This window comes from Branchiostoma lanceolatum, chromosome 9 (genome assembly GCF_035083965.1).
Source record: "Branchiostoma lanceolatum isolate klBraLanc5 chromosome 9, klBraLanc5.hap2, whole genome shotgun sequence".
Taxonomy (NCBI): Eukaryota; Metazoa; Chordata; class Leptocardii; order Amphioxiformes; family Branchiostomatidae; genus Branchiostoma; species Branchiostoma lanceolatum.
In genome coordinates this window covers 12,647,806-12,669,599 of record NC_089730.1, presented here as the reverse complement: position 1 = coordinate 12,669,599, position 21,794 = coordinate 12,647,806, and the positions used below count along the sequence as shown (strand labels likewise).

General features: G+C 45.2%; 2 protein-coding genes across 5 annotated transcripts in view; one reads left to right on the top strand and one right to left on the bottom strand.

Annotated features, from left to right (window-relative positions):
- Positions 1-20,276, top strand: part of LOC136441760 (zinc finger CCCH-type with G patch domain-containing protein-like) — a 98,097-nt gene extending 77,821 nt beyond the window's left edge. The window contains exons 13-14 of the mRNA XM_066438223.1: positions 13,298-13,380; positions 19,541-20,276. Of these exons, the coding sequence (XP_066294320.1) occupies positions 13,298-13,380; positions 19,541-19,679 (222 nt within the window). The 3' untranslated portion in view covers positions 19,680-20,276. The remainder of the gene's footprint in view (positions 1-13,297; positions 13,381-19,540) is intronic.
- LOC136441756 (tenascin-X-like) overlaps positions 1-21,258 on the bottom strand; it is an 87,571-nt gene extending 66,313 nt beyond the window's left edge. For 3 of the 4 annotated variants that reach the window (XM_066438210.1, XM_066438213.1, XM_066438214.1), the window contains exons 1-2: positions 21,129-21,258; positions 8,097-8,275 (exon numbers count right to left, since the gene is read on the bottom strand). The gene's annotated coding sequence lies outside the window, so the exon portion shown is untranslated. The remainder of the gene's footprint in view (positions 1-8,096; positions 8,276-21,128) is intronic. The other variant, XM_066438211.1, reaches the window with a different exon arrangement.
- Positions 21,259-21,794: the final 536 nt, after the last annotated feature.

Here is a 21,794-nt window from a genome sequence, read left to right as displayed (position 1 = left end):
CAGCCCTACAGAGCTGTGAGCTTAATGGAGTCCCATGGTTCATTAAGAATATGAGGAAAGGTTTCATTATCGGGTGAGAGGTCTCAACTACATGGTCTATCTTGAGTTCCCAGTTAATTTGCGCAACACTTATGTGCAGAGAACGTTTTGGCTAAAAGACTGCCAAAAAATCGCGATTAGCTTGGGAATCACTTGAGAGCTGTGACTTGGCACTCGGTACCACAGCCATGTCGATTTCGCGGTGGCAGCAACTTTTTCAAGAGAACGTAAGTCTGGACCACTCTATGTAGAAACCTGATGATGCAGATCAGATTCACCTGATTCAGACAAGTGGCTTCATCATTAGATCGGGCTGTGATACTTTGTAACGAACTTTCCGTTCCCCTGACGCCGGCTTTCCACGAGATCCAGATGGCAAAGAAACTGCAAACTTAGGAGTTCTCGACCGTCAACTGACAACATACTGCCTGTTAAGCTAAGGCTGTTTGCTGTTCAGTATCTACTTCAACATCAGTACGTCATTTCGCAAGTTCAGCAACTGCACCACAGCACCAAACATCACAGGCTGGCGTGTAACGTGAACAAGGCCACGTCATTATTGTTCCTTTGCAGCTTGATAGTCAGCCAGGAAGGTTGAACTCTCCGTAATGTACAGTTTGGTTCACACGCTCCACATCTGGCTGTTCTAAGTAGAACCACCGATGGGTGATATTTGCTAAGCAGAAAATAATCGTCTTCGGGTGTACTCTTACCACTTCATTAATAAATCCATCCACAAGATCTGTATTGAGTTAAGGTCTACTAGACGATAACCACAATAGATCATAGATACAGAAAAAGACATCCCGTTATCTCTACGGTCGGTGCCTCTTTGCTACCTGATCTAAGAATGAACTGTGTATAGGGCGTATTCAGTCACGTGACCCTCCCCCTAGCAACGAGCACTGGCGGCCATGTTGGTGCTCACTTGACAATGGAGCCCTATGGAACTCTCCGTATAAATAGCAGATGTTTTCTACGCCATTCACAATTTCCCTTCGAAACGTTTTGTCTCACAATCATGGTGTTTTGTCTCGTGGTCAGATGTTGGATTGGTACTGATAAAGCACACACTGATCGGGTAACAGTAAGATTGGTTTGGCGTTTCTCGTGTAGGTGAGGGAACATACGAAGGGACTAACGACTGAAACAAAAGTGGATTTCTGACATACGGACAGCGGATCTAAATAGTTGAAGTTTGAGAATCAACGTGAGTGTATGGAATCCTTTGTATCTGGTCGAAAAGCAAATTACAGACCCGTTGTGTAACACAGTGGCGGCACCGTGTAGTCCTTGCTTGAGATACGTTCGTAAACTGGGGGGTCTTTCAACGTCGAACTTTCCCTATCATAACGTACTCAGTGTCAACAAATTTTTTCACGACACTCAAGACACTGTACTACGTGGTTGCAGGCCTTGGAACACTTGTATGCTGTGAACTGATTTTATGTGTACTCGTACTCTGTAAACAGTTTAGCGGCCATGTTTGTAGGCTGCCGGGGAAGACATTTCCTCGCTCGTCGATAATGGGTCATTTCCAGTAGGTGAAATTGGATTTTTGTAGCGAAAAGGATGTGAGGCTGGAGACTCTTTGCATATAATAAAACAGCGATCAGACGACTTCGCATTCCTTGGAAATTTAGAGACCGTCGGACACCGAGAAACTTCGCTGCAGGGTGAGCACCAACATGGCCGCCCACAGAGGGCAGGGGTGATGACATCACGTGAATACGCCCTATATGTCTTGACCAGACTGACGAGTGTGTGGCGAAGATTGTCAGAGGAATCAGTGAGTTACAGTACTTGGTTGGTAACGATCACCTCGATGATGTCCCTCATCTGAGATGCTCATGATTGCCACGGCGGGACAACAAAGTGCCTCCACACCAACAGTTGACGACTTGCATCTTGGCCAGTGCAGTTGACATAAAGCATGATGCCTTAGATATCTATCTGACAAATGTGTCAACAATATAAAAACTGAGATAAACGCCTACTCCAGATCTTACCAGATTCCATGTGCAGATCTGTGGCCATTCGATGCTCTTGGGTTATCGCTTTGACCATGATGTATCCCCCCACCACTCAGACGCTAATGAAGACGTAGTGTCTTGTTACGTGTTGTCGATGGCAATGGTGTGTAATATTGCGACAACACATAGTATCCATGGAGACAATGATGAAGATCTTGATGTCGATGATTATTATCTCAGCCAAACCAACGATAACCGAATACGTTTGCTCAAAGCACGATGGTACTATCGGTAACATTAACGGCATGGCTCACTACAGGGTATGGGTTTAACCTTGAGTGAATGATGATATGTATCCCGCTGGGTCGTCAAGTTACAGTTGCAGCCAGTAGAAAAAGATGTTGTGCCCTGAATACATAGTGTGCAATCCGTTACTGTTGCATCATGATCTCGCTAGTGTCTACAATAATATGACATAAGGATTTTGCAGCCGTGGGCTAAATGGGGCGCTAGTAAGAACCAAGAGTTTTGTAACCAACGCCTTACAACCTATAGCTACCGACTGCATGCAGAGCGAACACCTGCACTGGTGGGCGATGCTTACCCTTACACTGGCCTTTTTATCATTTCCAGCAGCCGCAAAACTAGTCTGTTTAACTACAAGAACCACCGCTGTTTGTCATCCGCCTGGCATGACAACTGGCATATCAGTACACGTGTGTGCTGTGCCTAAGGGCCATCATAGGCTTACGTAATAAGGCGAATAAGAGTCAAGGGCAAAGAGAAATGGTACATACTGGAACAGACTAAGTTTTGGGCTTAATATAGGTTTGTGTGTGCGGCGTTATAGAATCTAGACCAGAGACACTTGCACAGTTAGAAGCGCTAGAGAGGACATGGAGTCAGAAAGGTTTCTATTCTTGTATCATTGCCACAGTTGTTGGCACAAACGTTAACCAAAGACAAGTGGTTTCCTTCATCCGGTGACTGCCTTACAAAGTCTAGTCACGTAGTAGCGTTGGCGCTGGTCAATCTTGCAAGTCAAGGGAGGGGGAAATTTAACGAGAACTGGAACCTATAATCACCTAAGAATGTTTCGCATTATTGTATGGTTGTCGGTCTGCCCAATGCACAGTGGGAATACTATAAACCCTGTTAACCCCGTATTAGAGGGAGGTCCCACTGTCACACGGCCGCGGGGGGGAGTAGGCCTTAGCTGCAGTTTCGCGCCTTAGCGCCCTGTGATTTAGTTAGTTATCAACCAAATTGTACACCCTGGACTTGGATTGACCTAGCTCTTAAATAGCACTTGGTGTCCCAGGTGTTCCGTTGAGAACGAAAAGAACTAGGATTCTTGACAACTTAATAACTTCATTGTCACGTTCAAGGTTACTATGCTAATAGGATAGGGATTGCAGAGTGTCGTGTGACATTGTTATATACAACTAAGGCAGTCGTCAGACCTTTGCTACATGCCAATTACAAATTATATACAAATTATGTTTTCGATATCTCAAAATGCAAGGCCATGGTCGGATAATTTTGATATGGGAACCTGTTGTTACGAAAAATCCGAAATTTTGGGGGGGTGTCAGCAAACCCAACATAAACTTGATATATATGTTTGGATACGACATTGACTACAAGACAACACTGAAATCCCGTGACTTATAAACTAGAAGCTGTTATCTGATTCACCGTGTCTGATTGGCAGCTCAGCCTCCTCTCCAAATAAGGTATTTCAGGCCTGTCAGACCGTCGAGGCCTCTTGGTACAGATACTGATTTGAGGACTTATTTTGTGGCGACAAGTAAACGTGTCCCCTACATGGATAAGATAAGCTGGTGTGTTACGCCTAATGGCGGTTATACCGGCTATATAGATACAGATACAGAAGATACACATCTAACCAGCGGCTACGATGACGCTGATTCTCGTAAGGTTAGACATCGCGTAGCACGGCATGAGAGAATCTGTGGTGGTAGCGTAGATGGCGCCCAGCCAGTTGGAGTAGAGTGCGGCTAAGATAGAGAGCCAATAGAGGTTGAAGGTCCAGACGTATCGCAGTTAGCCTGACGACTTCCAGATCTGCTGGAACGCTTTTTAGGAACAGGAGGCGTATGACAGACTGTAAATTTCTATTGGGTTTACGCCTGGTGATAAACATAGCTAAAACTTGAACAGTGTGTAAGATTTTGTACGGAGAGTAATTGGTTTAGGACGTCGCAGTCACCTTCGTCGTACAATTCTTTTTGTCGTAGGATTTCCAGCAAAGCTAGCTATGGAGGAACTGGCCGTCAGCTAGCATCAACGATAATCTTTTAGTCGTCATAAGTCATCTGAATATCGTACGACACTCTCAGGACTGTCCTAAGAATGCCCTCAATTTTTTGTCGTATGCTTATCGTACGACGATAGGTATACGACAGAAAATTGAGGGCATGTCGGGACCGAAATTTTCGACGAGCGTTTGTTCTTCTCCAAAACACAGTCCCTGCGCTTGAATTGTTAGCCTCTACCAGGCTCCGTGGATCGCTGGAAAAAATAGTAGAAATTGGCCAACTTAAGCGAATAGGGAGTCGGCTACGGAGAGCGTGTCCAATAGGCGACCCTCTCTCCGTAGCCGACTCCCTTAGCATACTATTCCCTCTATTGGGCCAATTTCTACTATTTTTCCAGGGATCCACGGAGCCTGGTGGAGGCTATTGAATTGTAGCAAGTATTCCTACACCTAGCAACCACCACCTGTTTCTTCTTTTCTAAATATCAGTCGTAAAACAGGGACTTCACCCCTACCGTTTCTTATTAGCGTGGGCAGGCAGGGATCAAGACAACATGTGTTCTGCAATAAACCCACCGTTGTGAACCTTAAAATTAGAACTATAAATTTTGTATGGAAATGAAAAGCAATCAGAACACCTGCTTTAGATTTAGCCCCAAACCCTACGTTTATAGTTCGCACAATTTCATGTTTAAAGAGTCACATTAGTGTAATTTCAAAGTTGAGACAAACTGTTACACATCATCCTATAGCTACCAATCTCCGTCTGTCTGAGAAACTAATGCCATCAAACTGCACATGCATACAATGTGCTACACATGCACGCGACACCGCAGACGACCTCGGTCGCCCTTGTCCATCTTGACAACATCTCGCGGGCAATCTCCCACCGGATCGCCAAGTGGTGCTCCAAACAACAGAGAACTTGTGGCCGTGGTTCGTCGGCAGGGACACCTGAGTGGTATCCACGGCAACCACCCCTCCCCGGGGACCTCCCAAGATATGTTTGTGAAACGTGTCGGTCCGACGACGTTTCGGACATGTCTACTAAGTACAGGGGCTTGAGATCTGTACTGTGTTCACTCAAGCACCACGAGACCACATCTCAAGCGGACATTTAACTGGCTTTAGAAGCTAGCTAGATATCTCAGGTACGAAGTATCGATCACAGAAGAAAAGGAGGATTGGTCTAGAGGCATTTTCTCAAGCCTAAAAGCAGGGAACAGGGGTGGTGAGAGAAATCGCTTTCCCCTCTTAAAATGTCAGTAATGATCAGTCGTAACTTCGTAAACAGCAAGCGCTCTAGCATCTGTCCACTTCACCCCCACCCCTAAGGCTAATGATTCCTTCGATAACATCCTTTGAAACTCATCTAATGCCTCTTCATAGCGCCAGTCATCCAAAGAGGATGTCGCACCGACTCGAGGTTCAGGAGGGGATAACGCACAGAATCCCCCCTCTCCCCCATGTGAGCTGACCCCGTGCCCCGGGAAACCAAACCCAGAGTTCACCTATTTGCGCGGTCTAGTCACAATTTACCACCATCTGCACTGTAGTTCCGAAGAAAGCGGTTTACAGGAAGGAATGGTTGACCTCTGCACCCCTGAGGTAAGGTTCAGATTGGGACCTCCCATAAAAAAAATGTCCTTCTCATAAACGTTCTAATGCGAGATTCACATTGAACTCGCCATAAATGTGAGGAGATAGTCGCCCTGCTGTGTGAAAATTTGCGTGCGAAGGTTAACACCTTACGGCCTGTGCTCCCCCTGATGTTTTGTGGATCAGACAGGACCAGAATTAGCTCGTGTTGTGTAGCCTCTAACGATGTGAGTAAAACAGATGTAAATGTTGGGTTCTCCGGCCGGCTGACAAGCTACAAGGGCAAGCCTGTAAACGTCATCCCGCCCGGCCCGTAAACCTGCTGTCCGCCTGAGCACCAATAATCTTCAAGGTTTATGGCCAGAACCCCGTTAAGGTTAGGGATGGCTTGTGTGAGGTCCTGTCATGAGGAATACGATCCAATCACGGCAACTCTATACGACAATAGCAGACGTATGAAAATTCCGCGTACGACAAAACGTTGAAGGCCGGACCATGAATCGTTGACTGACAAGAGACAGATCTGTACGTTCCCTGTGTAGTCAGTCCACTCTGAACAGGACCTCGGAGATAGATATCTAGGCCTAAAGGATTAAACGTCTCAAGCTGGATCGCCGACAAGGTCATGTTCACTCTGGAACGTAGGCGTGGGCGGGCAGGAATTTTTGTTTTAAAATGAAACGCAAAAACGTAACTGTGGCTGCAATGAAGGGCTAGCCATTCGCTAGTTGGGCAACCCTGGCTGTTTGTTCATGTAACAACGTGTTCACTCCAATCCAATAAATGAATAAAAAATAAATGAAGTCTTTAAGAAAAAAGACATGTAGCGAAATGTGTCATTCTCCATTTCCTTTTGTTGAATGTCTGTAAAACGGAAAGGTCTGACTACAACTGAAAATAGTACAGTAGTTTGAGTCACTCACTTTATAGGGGTTATCCTGTGAGGGTATTCATCTCCAAGCAGATGTCTGGTGTCCCCTCGTTTCTTTTCGCCGTTTCTCCCTGTTTGAACGTCTCTCAAGTGATGCGTATTTTTTTCATCACTTGACAGCTGACCTAACTACGGTGTCTACAAAAAATGCAATGCTCGAAAGACTTACAAACTGAGCAACAAAACGTTTAGAAAGACCGTCGGGACCACAAATACATGTATATTTGTTGATTAGGAGCCGCTAAGGATGCGGCGATACCAGAGACAGAAGCGGGGTCCTTTAGAGAACGCAATCTGTGCCATCAGAGTGGCGGCTACACGCCCAATCTGAAGCCGCCGCCGGCACGAACTATCACATCTATGATCTACCCTTCCTTTCCCATCTCCAAAAGAAGTAGTAACGCCAAGTGCAGGAAGTGAACTCTTTCAGGACCCGGCGGCACATCTGATCAGAATGTGGTGGTGCGACTGAGATATTTTCTTCCAAAGTTCTAAACCACTTTCAAGTGTCATGAGAACGCACTCACACATACACCCCAGTTCCGTAGCCCATTGATAAAGTTGACTGAAGTAAAGAACGTTACGTGATCTCAATACAGTCTAGCTGTAGCGGAATCTAGTAGTGTAGTGGCCAGCTGCTAAACTTCCAATTATTACATGCCAGTAGTCATTTAAAATTGTCCCCAGAAAGACCACAGGAAAGGAAAACATCCTAAAGGCCGACAGTGTGTGGCGCTGGCGCTTTGTCAAAGATATACCAGACGGAGAGCTTTGTGCGGGTCAACATCTTTGGCATCGGCATTAAGAAAAATCAAAACAAGTTGTGCGGATGTGTGGGTGGGGAGTTCTGAACGTCGGCTATGCGGCATCTAACTTCGCCTTCAGGCTTTTTGACAACTTTCCTACCAGACGAGACAGGCAAAAACAAAAGAGACTTTTGATGTCGGCAAAGGCGCAATTCGTCTATATGCAACATTCCTCTTGCCGTATAGTTGATATTACGCCCGCTTGCAAGCAAATTACAACTTATGATAGCCAAGTGTAAGTGAACCACGGCTGAATTAGAACCACTTGTGGCACGAAGTGAACAGCAAGCAAGCTCAACTTACCTGGAAACGCAGGGTATCGCTTAGCTATAGCCACTCTAAACAACGTGCCAGTCTAACGGTACATCGATCAGAAGTTCACAGTTCGGTGTGAATGAACTACATAGCGACAACTAAACACAGTGTGGACTGTGTCAGTGATTGAAACGTCTTTGAAGTTTCCTTACCTTTGGAAGACAACCGACCCAGCTCAGCCGTAAAGAGCGCGACCGAAGTTCGCCGTGCGTACACTCCGAGCAGCGGTGCTGGTCTGGTGACCGGGGGTCTGTACCCGGCATGCAAATCACGCCGGTGACTCAGTGGTTCCCTAGCACTGCTTCCCGGTCAGAACGAGACTGCGTCTTCCCTGTAATTAGCATAAAGCAGGATTAGAATAATAGTTGTTCTGTGGAACCTAGACAGTGGGCAAGTGGGCTCCCACTCGTCTGTTAAGGGGTCGTTTCATGACCTTAAGATATTATCCAAGTCGAATCAGTTTTCTTCGCGGGCAAGACCCCGATATACCAAAACTAGGTAAACGCCAAACATCGCCCCGGGGCTCTATACCATTGCAAGGTGGTTTCTGTCATGCTCAATACTTTTGAAGGTCTGAAAAGCCTTCTTTCTTCAAATGAAAGTAATTTCTCTCGGGGGAAATTATCGACCTTACGAGATTGTCCCCGAGGGTGAGTGGAGGTTGTGACTGGTATGGCCAGCGGTGAGAGTCGGAAGGAAATCGGTAAGACAGCCCCTTCACCGAGGGAACATCTGTCTGGGTTCGTCATGCAGGACCCAGCCGAGCGGAGGACCGGTCCGTACTAGCCTTGCAGACCTACGTGTCTATACTATATATGAATGCCTGCGTTTGGCCTGGATCTGTGTCATGGTCTTTCTAGTTTATCATTTGGAACTGTCAGTTATGGCTTAACTGTGTGACAAGGCCTTTTCTCGAGTCCACATAGAGGGGCGATTTTCCGGTGCGTTACTTTCAGGAATCTTTGCTCCCCACCATACTCCTTTGGTGGCTGAGAAATAGTACAAACTTGGCAAGACAAGGTGGTTTATTTGCCAGAACCATTGGCCGGAACGTCCGTTTCGTGGTGCCCAGCTGGACTTGCTCCAGACTAACTCTTCTCGCAAACCATTCTCTCTATTTGTAAAACTATGCTAAGCCGCAAAGAGAGCCTGCTAGAGACTACGCCACTACGGCATATGTCTCTCCTCCGCCCGACAACAATGTACAGGGACGTGTCAGACGACAGTAATTGGTACCTTTCCTGTACCTGAGTGAGATTAGGTGTGACGTGTTCCTGTGGCATCACCTGGTACTATTCCATCTGCCCTTGACCTTCACCTCCTGATGTCATGTCGTGTCATGAGTGTCTGGCTGGAATCTCCAAACAGATGTATGTTGGTTGTACATTTTGTGTGGCGGGTTGCACGTCTTTATAGTGTTATTCTCTGTTGGCCGTTCGAACAGAGAAAAGCGCACACTACTACAAAGACTATCAGAACGCTCCGAAAATACGCGCGAAACAAGCCACAGACATACATCTGCTTGGAAATCAGTCTAGCCGTCAGCTGTCGTTCCACACTGTACTCAATATTGATTAGACTATACTGACAATCACGTAGAAACTTACTTAAGGCTTTCGATCAAGCTTTGCGTTAAGTTGTTTTCTCATGGTTCTAAAAGGGATACGTCCTCCAGGCTCTACCCGTCATACGGTCGTGTGCTCAGGGAACCGCCCCCTCATCCTTGAGAAAGCTTTCATCAATTTTTAATATCGCCGAAGGTCCTTACATTGACGCAACAACTTTAACAGGCTGGTGACCTCGCAGAAGGTCCTTAATCTGTTTTAACCCAACTTAAAAATGTTCATGAACAAATTGTTTGAAAGTTTGAAAGCTGACGTTTTCGTCATGACGTCAGCACTCTAACACCCAGTGCGGCAGTCGCGCAGTATTACTACAATTGGAGCAAAGATTTTGTGTTATGCTTGTTTTTTGTTTTGCCCAGCCACTATGAATACCATAAGTGAGTGGGTTATGTGTGAAAGCCATCGACTTGAGTGTAAACGCAGTAACGTTTAGACAGACAGTTATAACAAGCTTATGCTGTGTTCTGGTATTAGTAAGGTAGATACATGTTAACTAGAAGCAAGGCTACATATGTCAAATACATATATAAACACCTGCCATCATGGGGTAAGTGCACATATCGAGCACACAAATCTTGCTAATAACGGGATATCAGGCAATTGAAATGAAGGCGTGTCTGTGATTGACCACAGCCATATCGTAGGTGTGCCGACGTTATGACATATCACATCCGGCGCACATCATCTGGAATGTTCTTCTCCGATACCACATCTTCTACTTACACTCCCACCCACATATGGGGACGTCTGGGGGTTTTGAGTAACAAAATTAAGAACTAAATTGCCTCCCTAAGTGTACTGACTAAGACTGAATTCAGTCTATTCAGTCTACTGTAACAATTTGTAGTCGATATGAACGGAAGTGAAGTCGTCACGTCCTTAAGCTGCACGTCTTTAAAATATTCCTTACTTTGGGGGATTAATATGACGGACATACCGTAACGTCACACGTCAGTACAACAATGGCAATGACTTTTATTGCATATACATGCCCCATTTGGACTAAAAGCAGTAAGTTAGATACAAGAGAGTAATAGTGAAACTATGCTGTTTTATATCTACCTATAGTGACACGCGTCTTCTCTCTTCTTGAAATACAAGTAGACAGTAAAACCCTGTATACCCGGGTACCCGACTACTGAAGCACTCGGCTACTAAAGAAAGGATTGTCAATGTCAAAGGGCAATGTACCATGATGATGTAAGGTCGAAGACAAACATGTAAGACATTCAGGCACTAAAGAAACTCGGGGCGACCTCCCTTGTCCCGAACCGGCTTGGAATGCATTGCCAAATAGTTGGCCACCCCCGCGGAACTGTTTGGTTTAGCAGTCTGAACATGTTTCATCTTCAACATTCTCCCTGTTCTACTCTTGGCTTCCATTCATGTTTCTGCCAGTGTGTTGGCTGTTGTTTGGGTTTAACGTCAGCTCATATTCATAATCACTTGTTGTTACAGAACCCCTGTCACATACGTGTACGTCGTACGACAGGTTGGCGCGACAGGAAATTGGGGACAGTTCGGATGAGTTGTGAATGTGTCATACAAAATTCATAAAAGATAATCGTGAATGCATCGTACAAAATTTAGCTGTCCTTTGTTGACGGAATTTGATATCGTAGATATATATACTTGTCGACAATCGGCTCTATCTTATTGTCTCTGAAAGTCGTGCGACAAAAAACGTACGTGTGTGGCTGCGCTATAAGAATAGTAAGTGCAGGTGTGAAATTTTACAGAGGTATGGTCACTGTGAAGAAGTCGGCACAAAGAAAAGTTCGTACATGTAACATGTAACACCAATGACTACCAATGACAAGAAAAATAAGCCAAGTTAACTTCACAATTCTATTATCTAGTTCACTCCAGTCATGATGAATTTAGAGTTTCAGGCTGTAAAAGAAGCTTTGATAGCGGGACTTCATGAACATCTGTCGGTGACGTTGACAAAATGCAATCCCAAAATCAAAGGCGAACTTTTCACCTTAATCTTCGAACCACCCACGATGCGCGGGGGAAGAAAATAAGGAACGTTTCGGAGCCGACGTTGTTGGTACACGGCTAACTTGTCATTGTCGGTGAATCTTAGGAACAGTGTCAACTTTAGCCGTGCAGAAGTCGTTAACAAGGCTTTAAGTGTGCCATTGTGTGTGCGGTTAGGTCAGACATGGGGCCGGACCTGCCCTCGGGCGTATTTGTCTGTGAGTGAATCACCAGGGATGAACTGGCAGGTGGAAGGATTTATCACCGTAATGAAGAACATTTACGTGACGTCGATGTCTCTGTAGTTTGTTTGTTAGGGAGAAGCCGTGATTTCACAGGTACAATGTGTTATCGCAGAGTACGTGATTTATTTCAAACGTAAACTAGCTCACTCAAGTGAGGTAACCTTTCAGAGCAAGCACACATCTCGAAGTATATACTATAAGGTTACTAGATATGCCGATATATACAGTCATGTGGTAAATACACGATCGCGAGCGCCGTAAGGGCTAAGTTCAACTTTTAGAAATCAAAATACCTGAATTTTTTATTGTTATGAACATGTTGGCAATTACTTAAATATACTAACGTGGAATATATGCTGTCTTGGACGACTTGAAAAATAGCCTCTTCAAAAGATCGACTTCAACTCTGACACACAAACTGTCGTTCAAACGTGGACTTCTGTTTAATGATTTTGCAAGCTCATAACATAGAGGGTCAAGGTGTGCTGTTCCAAGCCTTTAAGAAAATAAGTCATGTACATAGAGTGTTTACGAAGTGGCGCGAATGTCAAGTTTAAGTGTATAAATGGCGTTCACGACCACTTGTCATCACTCGTCTGGTTGACGTGAGACGTGGTCCGTTTTGTCGGGATATAAATCCTGTCGTCGCGTCTGTCATGTCGCGGGCAGACCCTGACACACCTCGGCGTCTTCAATCTCCTTAAGACGAGCTCGCCAAGACCTTACTCATGTCTTGGAGGAACCTCAGGTCGAGCTGCGCGCCAAGAACAACACGCCGCGGATCTGTCCTTGGCCCTCCGCAGCACACTGTGTATTTGGAGTGCGCCTGTTAGGACTATATCACAGGAGGACGCTGAAAGATTACGTTTCATCCGAACCTGATTTGGTTCCACGCACAGTTTCGGCTCTAGCGGCGGTGTTATAAACTGTTAAGGGTTTGGACGGGGCCTGGTCTACATATCACTGCTGCTCCTTTTCTCAAAGGGTTCTGTTTAAAAAGTTGTTTCGTTCACGAAAAATAGAAGCTTTCCGGCTGTCAGTTACTTGGCCTAGGGTGCTGCTGCTGGTCCCTTGAGACCGGGCATATTTCTGTAATACTTAATGAAGACGTAAGAACAAACGTAGTATTATTCTCAATATTTTCATAGAAACAAATCCTTTATTTTCTCACCAACTCAGTTCGTTGAAATTGGAGATACTGGATAAATGTTGACTCTGACTGGTGACAAAATATGCAACTCTTGAACTGTATTTATTTGTAACGCACAAATGTGAGATAAAGGGTGGTGACACCACTTATTGGTACTAATAGACATAAGCAAAGAAAACAACAAATCTGTTCTTGCCACTTTGTCGCTGTTTTATTTATTTATTCATTCATGAATCTTTAGGGTGGTCACTGATTTTTAAGTCAGTCCTTACGCTGTGTTTGAACCTTGTCGTAGTTTACGTGTTGTTTACATGTCCATGTTGACCTCCTGACACGTTCGTCTTTTCCAGATGTTACAAGTTCACGAGGAGATCAACTCCCTACAGAAAGCTCTGGTCAAGTTGAAAGAACAGCATCTAAGGAACGCAGGAAGGTGAGGAAACGTTTACGTAGATGTTGATATTGTGCCACTGAAAGCAACGAGCGTGCTATTGTGGTTTGTCATGTCCTTGGCTTTTATCTTGTGGCTTTTATTTCTGCATGTACAAAACTGCTTCGTTTTAAAACGCTTGGGTACCTACAGGTGGGTAATGTTCTTGAATAGCACACTTACTCCCGTCTGCTGATGTTTATTTTGACACCATTCCTCGGGCGTTTAATGAGATTTTGATTGTTTATCGGATTATAGTTTCTGTTATTAAAGAAAACTTTTGTTTTGCGGTGACCATCTTAAACCCGTCTTTCTTCAAGCTCTCTTCCGTGTGGTTCGTGTACACAGTAGCTATGTTGAGTCCTCCAATAGATATGCGCCCCTCGCAATCCAGTCTGCAGATTTTCAGCCGGTCATTTCAACTGACTTGCGACCCATGATGATCTCTGTATTTATCCAATAAGCATGAGCCCTGTGTCTACGTGCTCATTCCCCTGTAGTGTACGACTTGTGTACAGCACCAGACGTGCGTTCACCACCCCGGTATAACCGGCCCGAATAACTCACGGCCATGTGCGGAGTGGTGAGTGATAACCCGGCGACACTGCGCGCTGATGACAGCGTGATGGATGGGCGCGGTGACAGCCACGTTCCTGTAGAGTAGTGTAGAGTAGAGTAGAGTAGAGTAGAGTAGAGTAGAGTAGAGTAGAGTAGAGTAGAGTAGAGTAGAGTAGAGTAGATGTAGAGTAGAGTAGAGTAGAGTAGAGTAGAGTAGAGTAGAGTAGAGTAGAGTAGAGTAGAGTAGAGTAGAGTAGAGTAGAGTAGAGTAGATGTAGATGTAGATGTAGATGTAGATGTAGATGTAGATCTATTCACCCAGGTAGGAAGGTCTCTTCCAGTTGAGGCCGCTCATCCAATTACTGAACTGTCATTCCAGGCTTGTGTTGACAATCCTGGACCGTGTAGTATATGTTGTCCTCTGCTGGGTGGTATTCCATATCAACGTCCATTTTCAAAAGGGTTCACTATACCCGGGCAAACCCTGATTCGATCCACCAGGTTGCCATCCAGTTGGTAGAGAAGAATGCTCTTTTATTAGAAGGCTTTATTGCTACTTATCTTCAAAACACGTTCCACACGGCTGTGCAGAAAGGAGGAAATGGCCCGAACGTCGAAGTTTCATGGTGGGATGCTATACGGTGGTCGATCCGGTTAGACCCCGACCCTTCCCGGTAGCATGGAGTCCAACAATTGGCGGGGTAGCGACCGTTGGGAGCAAACCAAAGCAAACAAGGTCGGACTCCAGGCTACATGGGCTTCATTCGAGGAAATCTTCAGCTAACAACAATATTTACACCTGTTCGTGTACTTCCTACAGCCATAAGGGCTACGTCAACACAGGCACCCCAACAAATTTGTAGCCTCTATATCTTTATAGTCAGAAATAAAAGTTGACATAGTGCATGCCCTTTTAGATAATGCTTTCGTTAAACTGTGGTGACAAATGTCCTCACTATCATGTGCACACCGTGTAGTTCACAGCTCCTATTAGTTCCCAGCTACGACGCTGGTGGCATGTGTCTATTAGCTATAGGTTAGGGTTACAGCTTTACAGCTACTTCAGAACAAATTCAAGAGTTGCTTACAACGTAGAGACCTCAGGTGGCCTTATATCTAGCGTTACATAAAAGTTTACAACAACTGAACCATGTTCCACGTGATTTATGCGGGTAGACAAAGTAAATCATCTGGTGTTGATAATTCAGTAATCAGACATTGGACTTCTCTGTTATGATAACCTATTTTCTGCTCAGTTGGGGTCATAGGAAGACTTAAGTTGACAAGAATTCCTTTAAAGTTCAATTTTCTTTGGCTCAGCGGGACAATCTGGACGAAGAAGCCGTGCCGCGGTTACTCCAGGTCATCGACCTTTCACATGCACCTGTGTCATCCATCTACAAAAGGATGACGTAAGAAATGTCCATAAGAGCGACCCTGTCAAACCAGACTCCGTCTGCGGCGTGGGCGAACGAACAAATCCCGTACACAATACCGGGCTAGTCCCAGACATGTTCGTCTCTTACTCTTCCGCACGGCAAAAGTTTCTGCGGAGTCTCGTATTAATAGTTCAATACCCACTTCTTATGAGAAAGCGCAGTTTCTCTGCATGACGTCTGGGTGTGGCTTTGATAGGATATTACCTGGGTGAGCGCGCTGGAGGGATGGTAGGAGTGGACGTGACCTAGCCAGGAGAGTAGGTCTGGCTTCTACACAGCCAGGATGGCATTCACAACTTGGCATGATTTACGACATAATGTGGGGGAACTAGGCTGAAACGTACCAGTTGTAAACAGTAGTTGAGAGCTTACGTGAGGCGGGTTGTAATAAATCGTGTAGGACGTGTGTTTTAAGTACGACTTGGCAAAACAAGTTCGTCTTGGGTTGTTCCGGGATCTTTGTTATGGTCTGTGGGTGGGGAGGGGGGCTGGCTTACGTCAACGTGCACACGACAAAGAGTCTGATGTGTCTAACTTTGAAGTTCAGTAAACCCTGAATTTCATGGCACAGTTTTCTGACCTACATTGTTTTCCCTTTGTCTGCCAATGTCTTTTTCTTAATTTCCTTCATTTGGAATAATTGTGCAATTCGATGATTAAAAAGAAACGAAGCAATCAAATGGTTGGTTGAAAAGCCTGCAATAAACATCATAGACTATGATTGCTAGAATGTCGCTTGGCAAGGAATGCAAATTGTGTATAAGAGTACATAAGGTATTAGGGGCTTCTTGTAATTTTTCTTTCATCAAAATGTGTGTTTTTTGTTTGCTTTATTTTTCTTGAGCCGATCCCCTGGGAGTATAACGCTCTCCTGCCATCCACGAATAAACGCGAGAAAGCACGTGAATACTCTGAAATTCATCGCTTATGACAAAACACACATGTCGTCCTCATGTTTTGAAATATAGTAGTAATTGAAGACATGTAGTTTATGTCCAAAGGGGGTTTGACCTTCAGTAACCCCGGCAATTAAGATAAGACGGTAAGAAGTGAAGGTAATACTGCGGATCACATTTCATACCGCTCTACAAAAACATCCTGTCGAAAAGCGACCGGTTCAGCATGGCAGACGTTGGTGTCTGGCATAATAGGGCCTCGGCTGCCGTTTTAGGGCAATCCCCAATTTTCTAAGGACCGCCTAGTGGGTAAAGTGGGCAATCACGGCTCAGGTGGGATAAAACATGAGACTCGGCGATGAACATGGAGAGACATGAGACTGAAGTAGGCGGAGAGCCTGGGCCGGGGATTCGCTGTTGGGGAGGGGAGGCTCTGCTTCTCATTACACTGTAAATTGCAATAAATGTAAAATACCGATTGTGCAATGCAATGTTGATGAGTGCCATAAAAGAATACCGGTACAATGTATAGGTAATGCTTGTTTGTCCCTTGTCTCCAAGGAGCGATCCTCAATTGAGGTGAAGCATGATGCTTTTTTAAGTAACGTTAGCTAGTGGCAGTGCAATACGGCGTCGCTACGGCTTGCGTGTTTAGCCAAGCACACCGGGTCACCTCTACTCTTCTCGATATGTGTGTTGGGTTCTTTACGTGCAGAGGTTTGACGCTTGAGGCTTCGATGCAAAATCGCCCAATATTGATGTACGTGATGGTAGGGAAGAGCGTTATCGCTCTGGGGGTTTTTGCAGAAAGTTGAATTTCATTTTTGTTATTCTTGGCAATACGTGCTGCATGCCTGTCAATGTTGTGTTAAGTTAATGGTTCAGTGTCACGAAAGAGTTTCCTTTCACAGCTGTACCGTCTTGTGTACATGTGTAATTCAATATGTTAGCAAAATGACAGACCCGTCAGGATGTTGTCAAGAGCGCCCAGCCGCCCCTGGGTCGGCCCTGTATGTGTACAAAATACAACACTACATCGCACACACACACACCACGCACCAACACGGGTCGGCTGGCAGTCTGATGGGAACAGACTTGTTGACCCACACTGCTATTTCTACTTTCGTTAACGTTGTTACATGTTTCTTGTCGCGACACTAATATCACGACCTTTGGAAACTTAGCTCATGAGAGAGATAAGCTGGTTCAAGATCTCTTTCTAATATCGATCCATGGAAGTTAAGGCAGTGTTCCGATGTGTGTGTGTGTGTGGGGGGGGGGTGATGAGGAGCAAATGTATGATTAGTTGCATAGGTTTGCTCAGGTCACGGCAGTAGCCTCTACCAGGCTCCGCGGATCGCTGGGAAAATAGTAGAAATCGGCCAAATAGAGTCAATAGTATGAAGCCCGGAGTCTGCTACGGAGAGAGGGTCTAATAGGCAATTCTCCCTATAGCCGGCACGGTTAGTCTGGTAGAGACTATCAGGGCAGTACCATCTAGAAAAACTGCTCCATCTTCATCATCATTATGCGAGAAGATGGGGATACGGGAAGACCCCCCCCCCCTCCATAAGAAATCCAATCCAATCCAATACGATGTGTAGTCATATATTCCTCTCTACAAGGGTATGTGGCCAGTTCTGGAGGTCCTGGAAATCCTCCAACGTCATGTCCAAAGCATTCACCGTGAACTTGTTTCCAATGCCAAGGTCGTGAAGCAGTCTAGTCTGCATGCAGATGTAGGTCGGTAAACACAAGTCTTGGGCAACACTGATTTGGTAATATGGAAGTTGAAGACATCCTCTGGGTACCCTGGAACTGATGCGAGCGTGTAAATAAAACCTCGATCCTAGAAATTGTCTTTATTATGAAATCTAAGTGGTCAGGAAGGTGGAACAAATGACTGAACACACAGAGTATGGTATACGAAACAATAAATTCTTTTTTTTGGGTTATTTTTCTTATTTTTATTTTTTAATATATCTTCTCAGCTCCTTCTTCTTTGAATTTGGAAGTCTTTTAGCGAGAGACGAAATCAATTTTCAGTTCATTACTTATACATGGCAAAATTGGTAAGCAGTTACACACTCTACTTACACACAAACATTTTGCGTGCTTAACACAAACTTTTCTGTACCGGGTTGCAAACGTTTTTTGGGAAACGGACGAAAATTGATGCGCGCGCGTACTAGTGCGTCATCCGTATTATCAAGTCAATATAGCCTAATAGACAGGAAAGTCATGATCTTCCCTCCCAACACCTGTATGATGGCGATTGGCCGTGACTGTTACGGTCCTCCTGGCACCCCGCTGGCTAAAAACCGGGTCAAGACGCTGACGAGCGTGTTGTTGTGTCTAGCGTGGCCACATTAACTCTGTCCCACTTGTGAAGTCTTACACAGACTTGGTTTCACCAATGTAATTAGTTCTTAGTGGCACGGGTTGTGTTTCTTGTGTGTCCGTGATAGGAGGGTAGACACTCAAGAGTCTGGCTTATTGCGCTGCTGCTCTGTGGCGTTAGTCAATGGTGAAAATCGTTCACTAGGGACAGCCACGGGTGGTCTAGAGATGCTGACACTAAAGGCTGGATAAGTCTAGAGGCAGGGAATGCTCTCTACCGTGATCGAGTAAAAGGAACGGGGTTGATCATTACTCAAAGCCATAGCTTCCATTCTCTGTTATCAGCTTTGGCCGGTCGACCACAAAATCACTAAATAGAGCACTCTAAATGGATTTTCCGCTAAAACACTTTGACAAGTTGTCAGGAATTCGCGATGAAAGAAAATGTGTAACAAGATTGTGGCACAAGGAGATTAGTTAATGGAATGGAAGAGGACGGGGATTAGATACTGTTTCTCGCCACTTCTTCTCAACTGGATTGTCCATAGTGAGAGATGGATAGGAAAGGCTACCCGGCGGTCCCCTTCTCCGTGTCCTTGCATCAACATGGTCAGGGATAAATTATCCGGTTCTTTGGCCATGAATACTGACCAAACGCCGTTTCTGAAGTCGAATATGTAAGAGCGAGATAAGAATCGCTTAATCCCTCTCTGTCTTTTGAACTGAGCAGCAAACCTCTTTATTCAATAGTACCCTTGAAATGAACACCTTTCCCCCGTTTTTGGACCATGCAAGGCAAGTTTCTTCTAGACAGAATGTAAACCACTTCAGAGGCATTCCCCACGCCCGTGACATGCCAAGAAGTCGTTTCCACCGCATTCTTCACAACAATTAACTCAACCCTGCCTTTTCTGTTCTGTTCTGTCACAGGGACGCCACTGCCGCGGCTCAGTTTCAAGCCAAGATCTCTGCCACGGAACATCAGTTAGAGAGGCTGAGGGCGAGGGAGAGGGAACTACAACAAGAGCAAGGAGCGAGAAAATCTCACAAGAAGCTGTCGGTGTTCTGAGACAACTTGCGCTGACAAGAGGGCGGTAAGAAACAACCATCGCGCCCTCCACATTCGTAAGCCAAGGGGTCAAATTCTTGTCGGAACTGTATGGCCAACACAGATACGCATCGGAACAAGAGAGAAAACATCAGAGAAATACAAACAATTATCTATCAACAGAAGAACTTGTTGTTGACACAGAAGAAATACGGAGAACATAGCCTCTCTCGCGGAATGTTCTCCGCCTTGACGGTACCGTGTCCGTCTGAACTCTTAGGAACTGACACGTGTTTCTATGCCGAACGATTTTCGACGGTAATTTGCTCTCTGAAGGGCTGATGAAAACCTCTACAGTTGACAACAGTAGAGTGCATTCAGAAGTTTGGACGGTTCGATCCACTTGTGGCGTCTGTCGCCACTCTGAAAGCCACTTCAAGTTGGTCATGATACTCTTCTCTCAGACGTGTTCCAAAGTATGAATCTGGCTCCCTCATCTAGTGTATGCTTTTGAAAGTGTACGTAACAGATCTCGACCATATTATCTTCTTTCATAGACGCATTAAACTATAGGATTATCACATCGACTTTATAACAAATATGTTGTCTCTACGTAAATGATTGTCTCAATGAATCTTTTGTTATTCACCTGTTTGTGGTGACATCATTTCAAGGCCTTACTTCTAGATCTTATTTGCGAGGACCGAAATGGTCCAGAAAGATGCTATCACACCTGGCCGTACGCCCTCAGGTAGACGGTCCGTCTCCTAAACTTCCCGCCATTGACTCCAGTCAGCAAGCCGCAGAATCTATCATTGTACGGTTCAGAATGTCCGACACAGCAAGTAGACAACCACAGAGGTTGTGCGGGCTGACACGGGGACCCAGACAGATCATTTGAGTCACCGTTTGTCGACAATGCAGAGATATGAGAACCCGTATCCGCCGATTTCCTTCTAAGGTATTGTGAAGCCTAGGTATAATCCTGGTCATAGACAAACGTAATTTTAGTAATACCTGAGTCAAGAAAAGTTTCCACCGCAATATTAAGATATGCACACACATTAGAGCAAAGATGACGAAAAGAAGTTACTGGCTTAGTGGAAATACATGCAACATATACGCATCTTTTTAGGAATGCATCTTTGAATTAATCTTTTACGTAGATATGGGGAGGGACGATCGAAGCTTTCTCAGGCGGGACCCTCTTTTTCTGACAAGCGAACTGGCCTCGCAACTGTTGATTAAACTGGAACATTTTGAAACGTTACGATCTTACCTCCCGATATCTGCTTGAAGACTGGGTTTTAAATGACGCGGTAATTTTAGTCTGTCACGTCCTTGCGGTTCGTCCAGACCGCAGAACTTGAGTCATCCTAGCTCCGAAGGCCTGCCCAACACAGCCCGGGACATCCCGGAGAGGTAAATAATTGCCAGGATACGCAGACAGACAAATTGCAAATTTCCTACCTGACTAGACCGCTAGGACGGTGGTGGTTGTCGGTATCACCCGGCACGGTACGTACAAGACCACTTCCCCGGCAGGCCTGGAGGAACGCCAGCGGTACAACACGTACACGTACTCTTGCTGAGAACCAGGAGGCCCGTCTCAGTCTGGGACAAGGGACAGAACTCCTCCACACACATGCGCACTAATCTAATGGCCTTCATAGCTCAAAGACACTCTGTACATGTATATCTAACACACTATCTGCACATTAGGGTTGATGTTCATGAGAATTGAAATTAAACAGAAAGGTAAAGTAACGAAAAAACTTTATCGACTTTTTATGCTCCGTTGTCATGCTACTACGTCAAACGTGCTATGAAAAGGTAGACAGCATTTATGCAACATTCCCAAAGAGATTGAAGTTTCCTGAATCTAAGCACTACGGTGTTTCCGCTCTTTTCGTCTGTTTTGTGCGACTGCACATTGCGTTTCTCCCTAAAATAGAAAATCGGTTTAAAAACGTCCAATTTAAGCTATGCAGACTCGACCTACTCTACCAAAATGGATTGTGTATGAAATGAAGAGGGCGTGGGAAACGGAGAAAGCTTTACGACAATGCCGCCCGACATCTGTTTGCAGACTTATGTTTTTTGGAAGGTTTAATGACCTCTCATTACGGCAAAGTG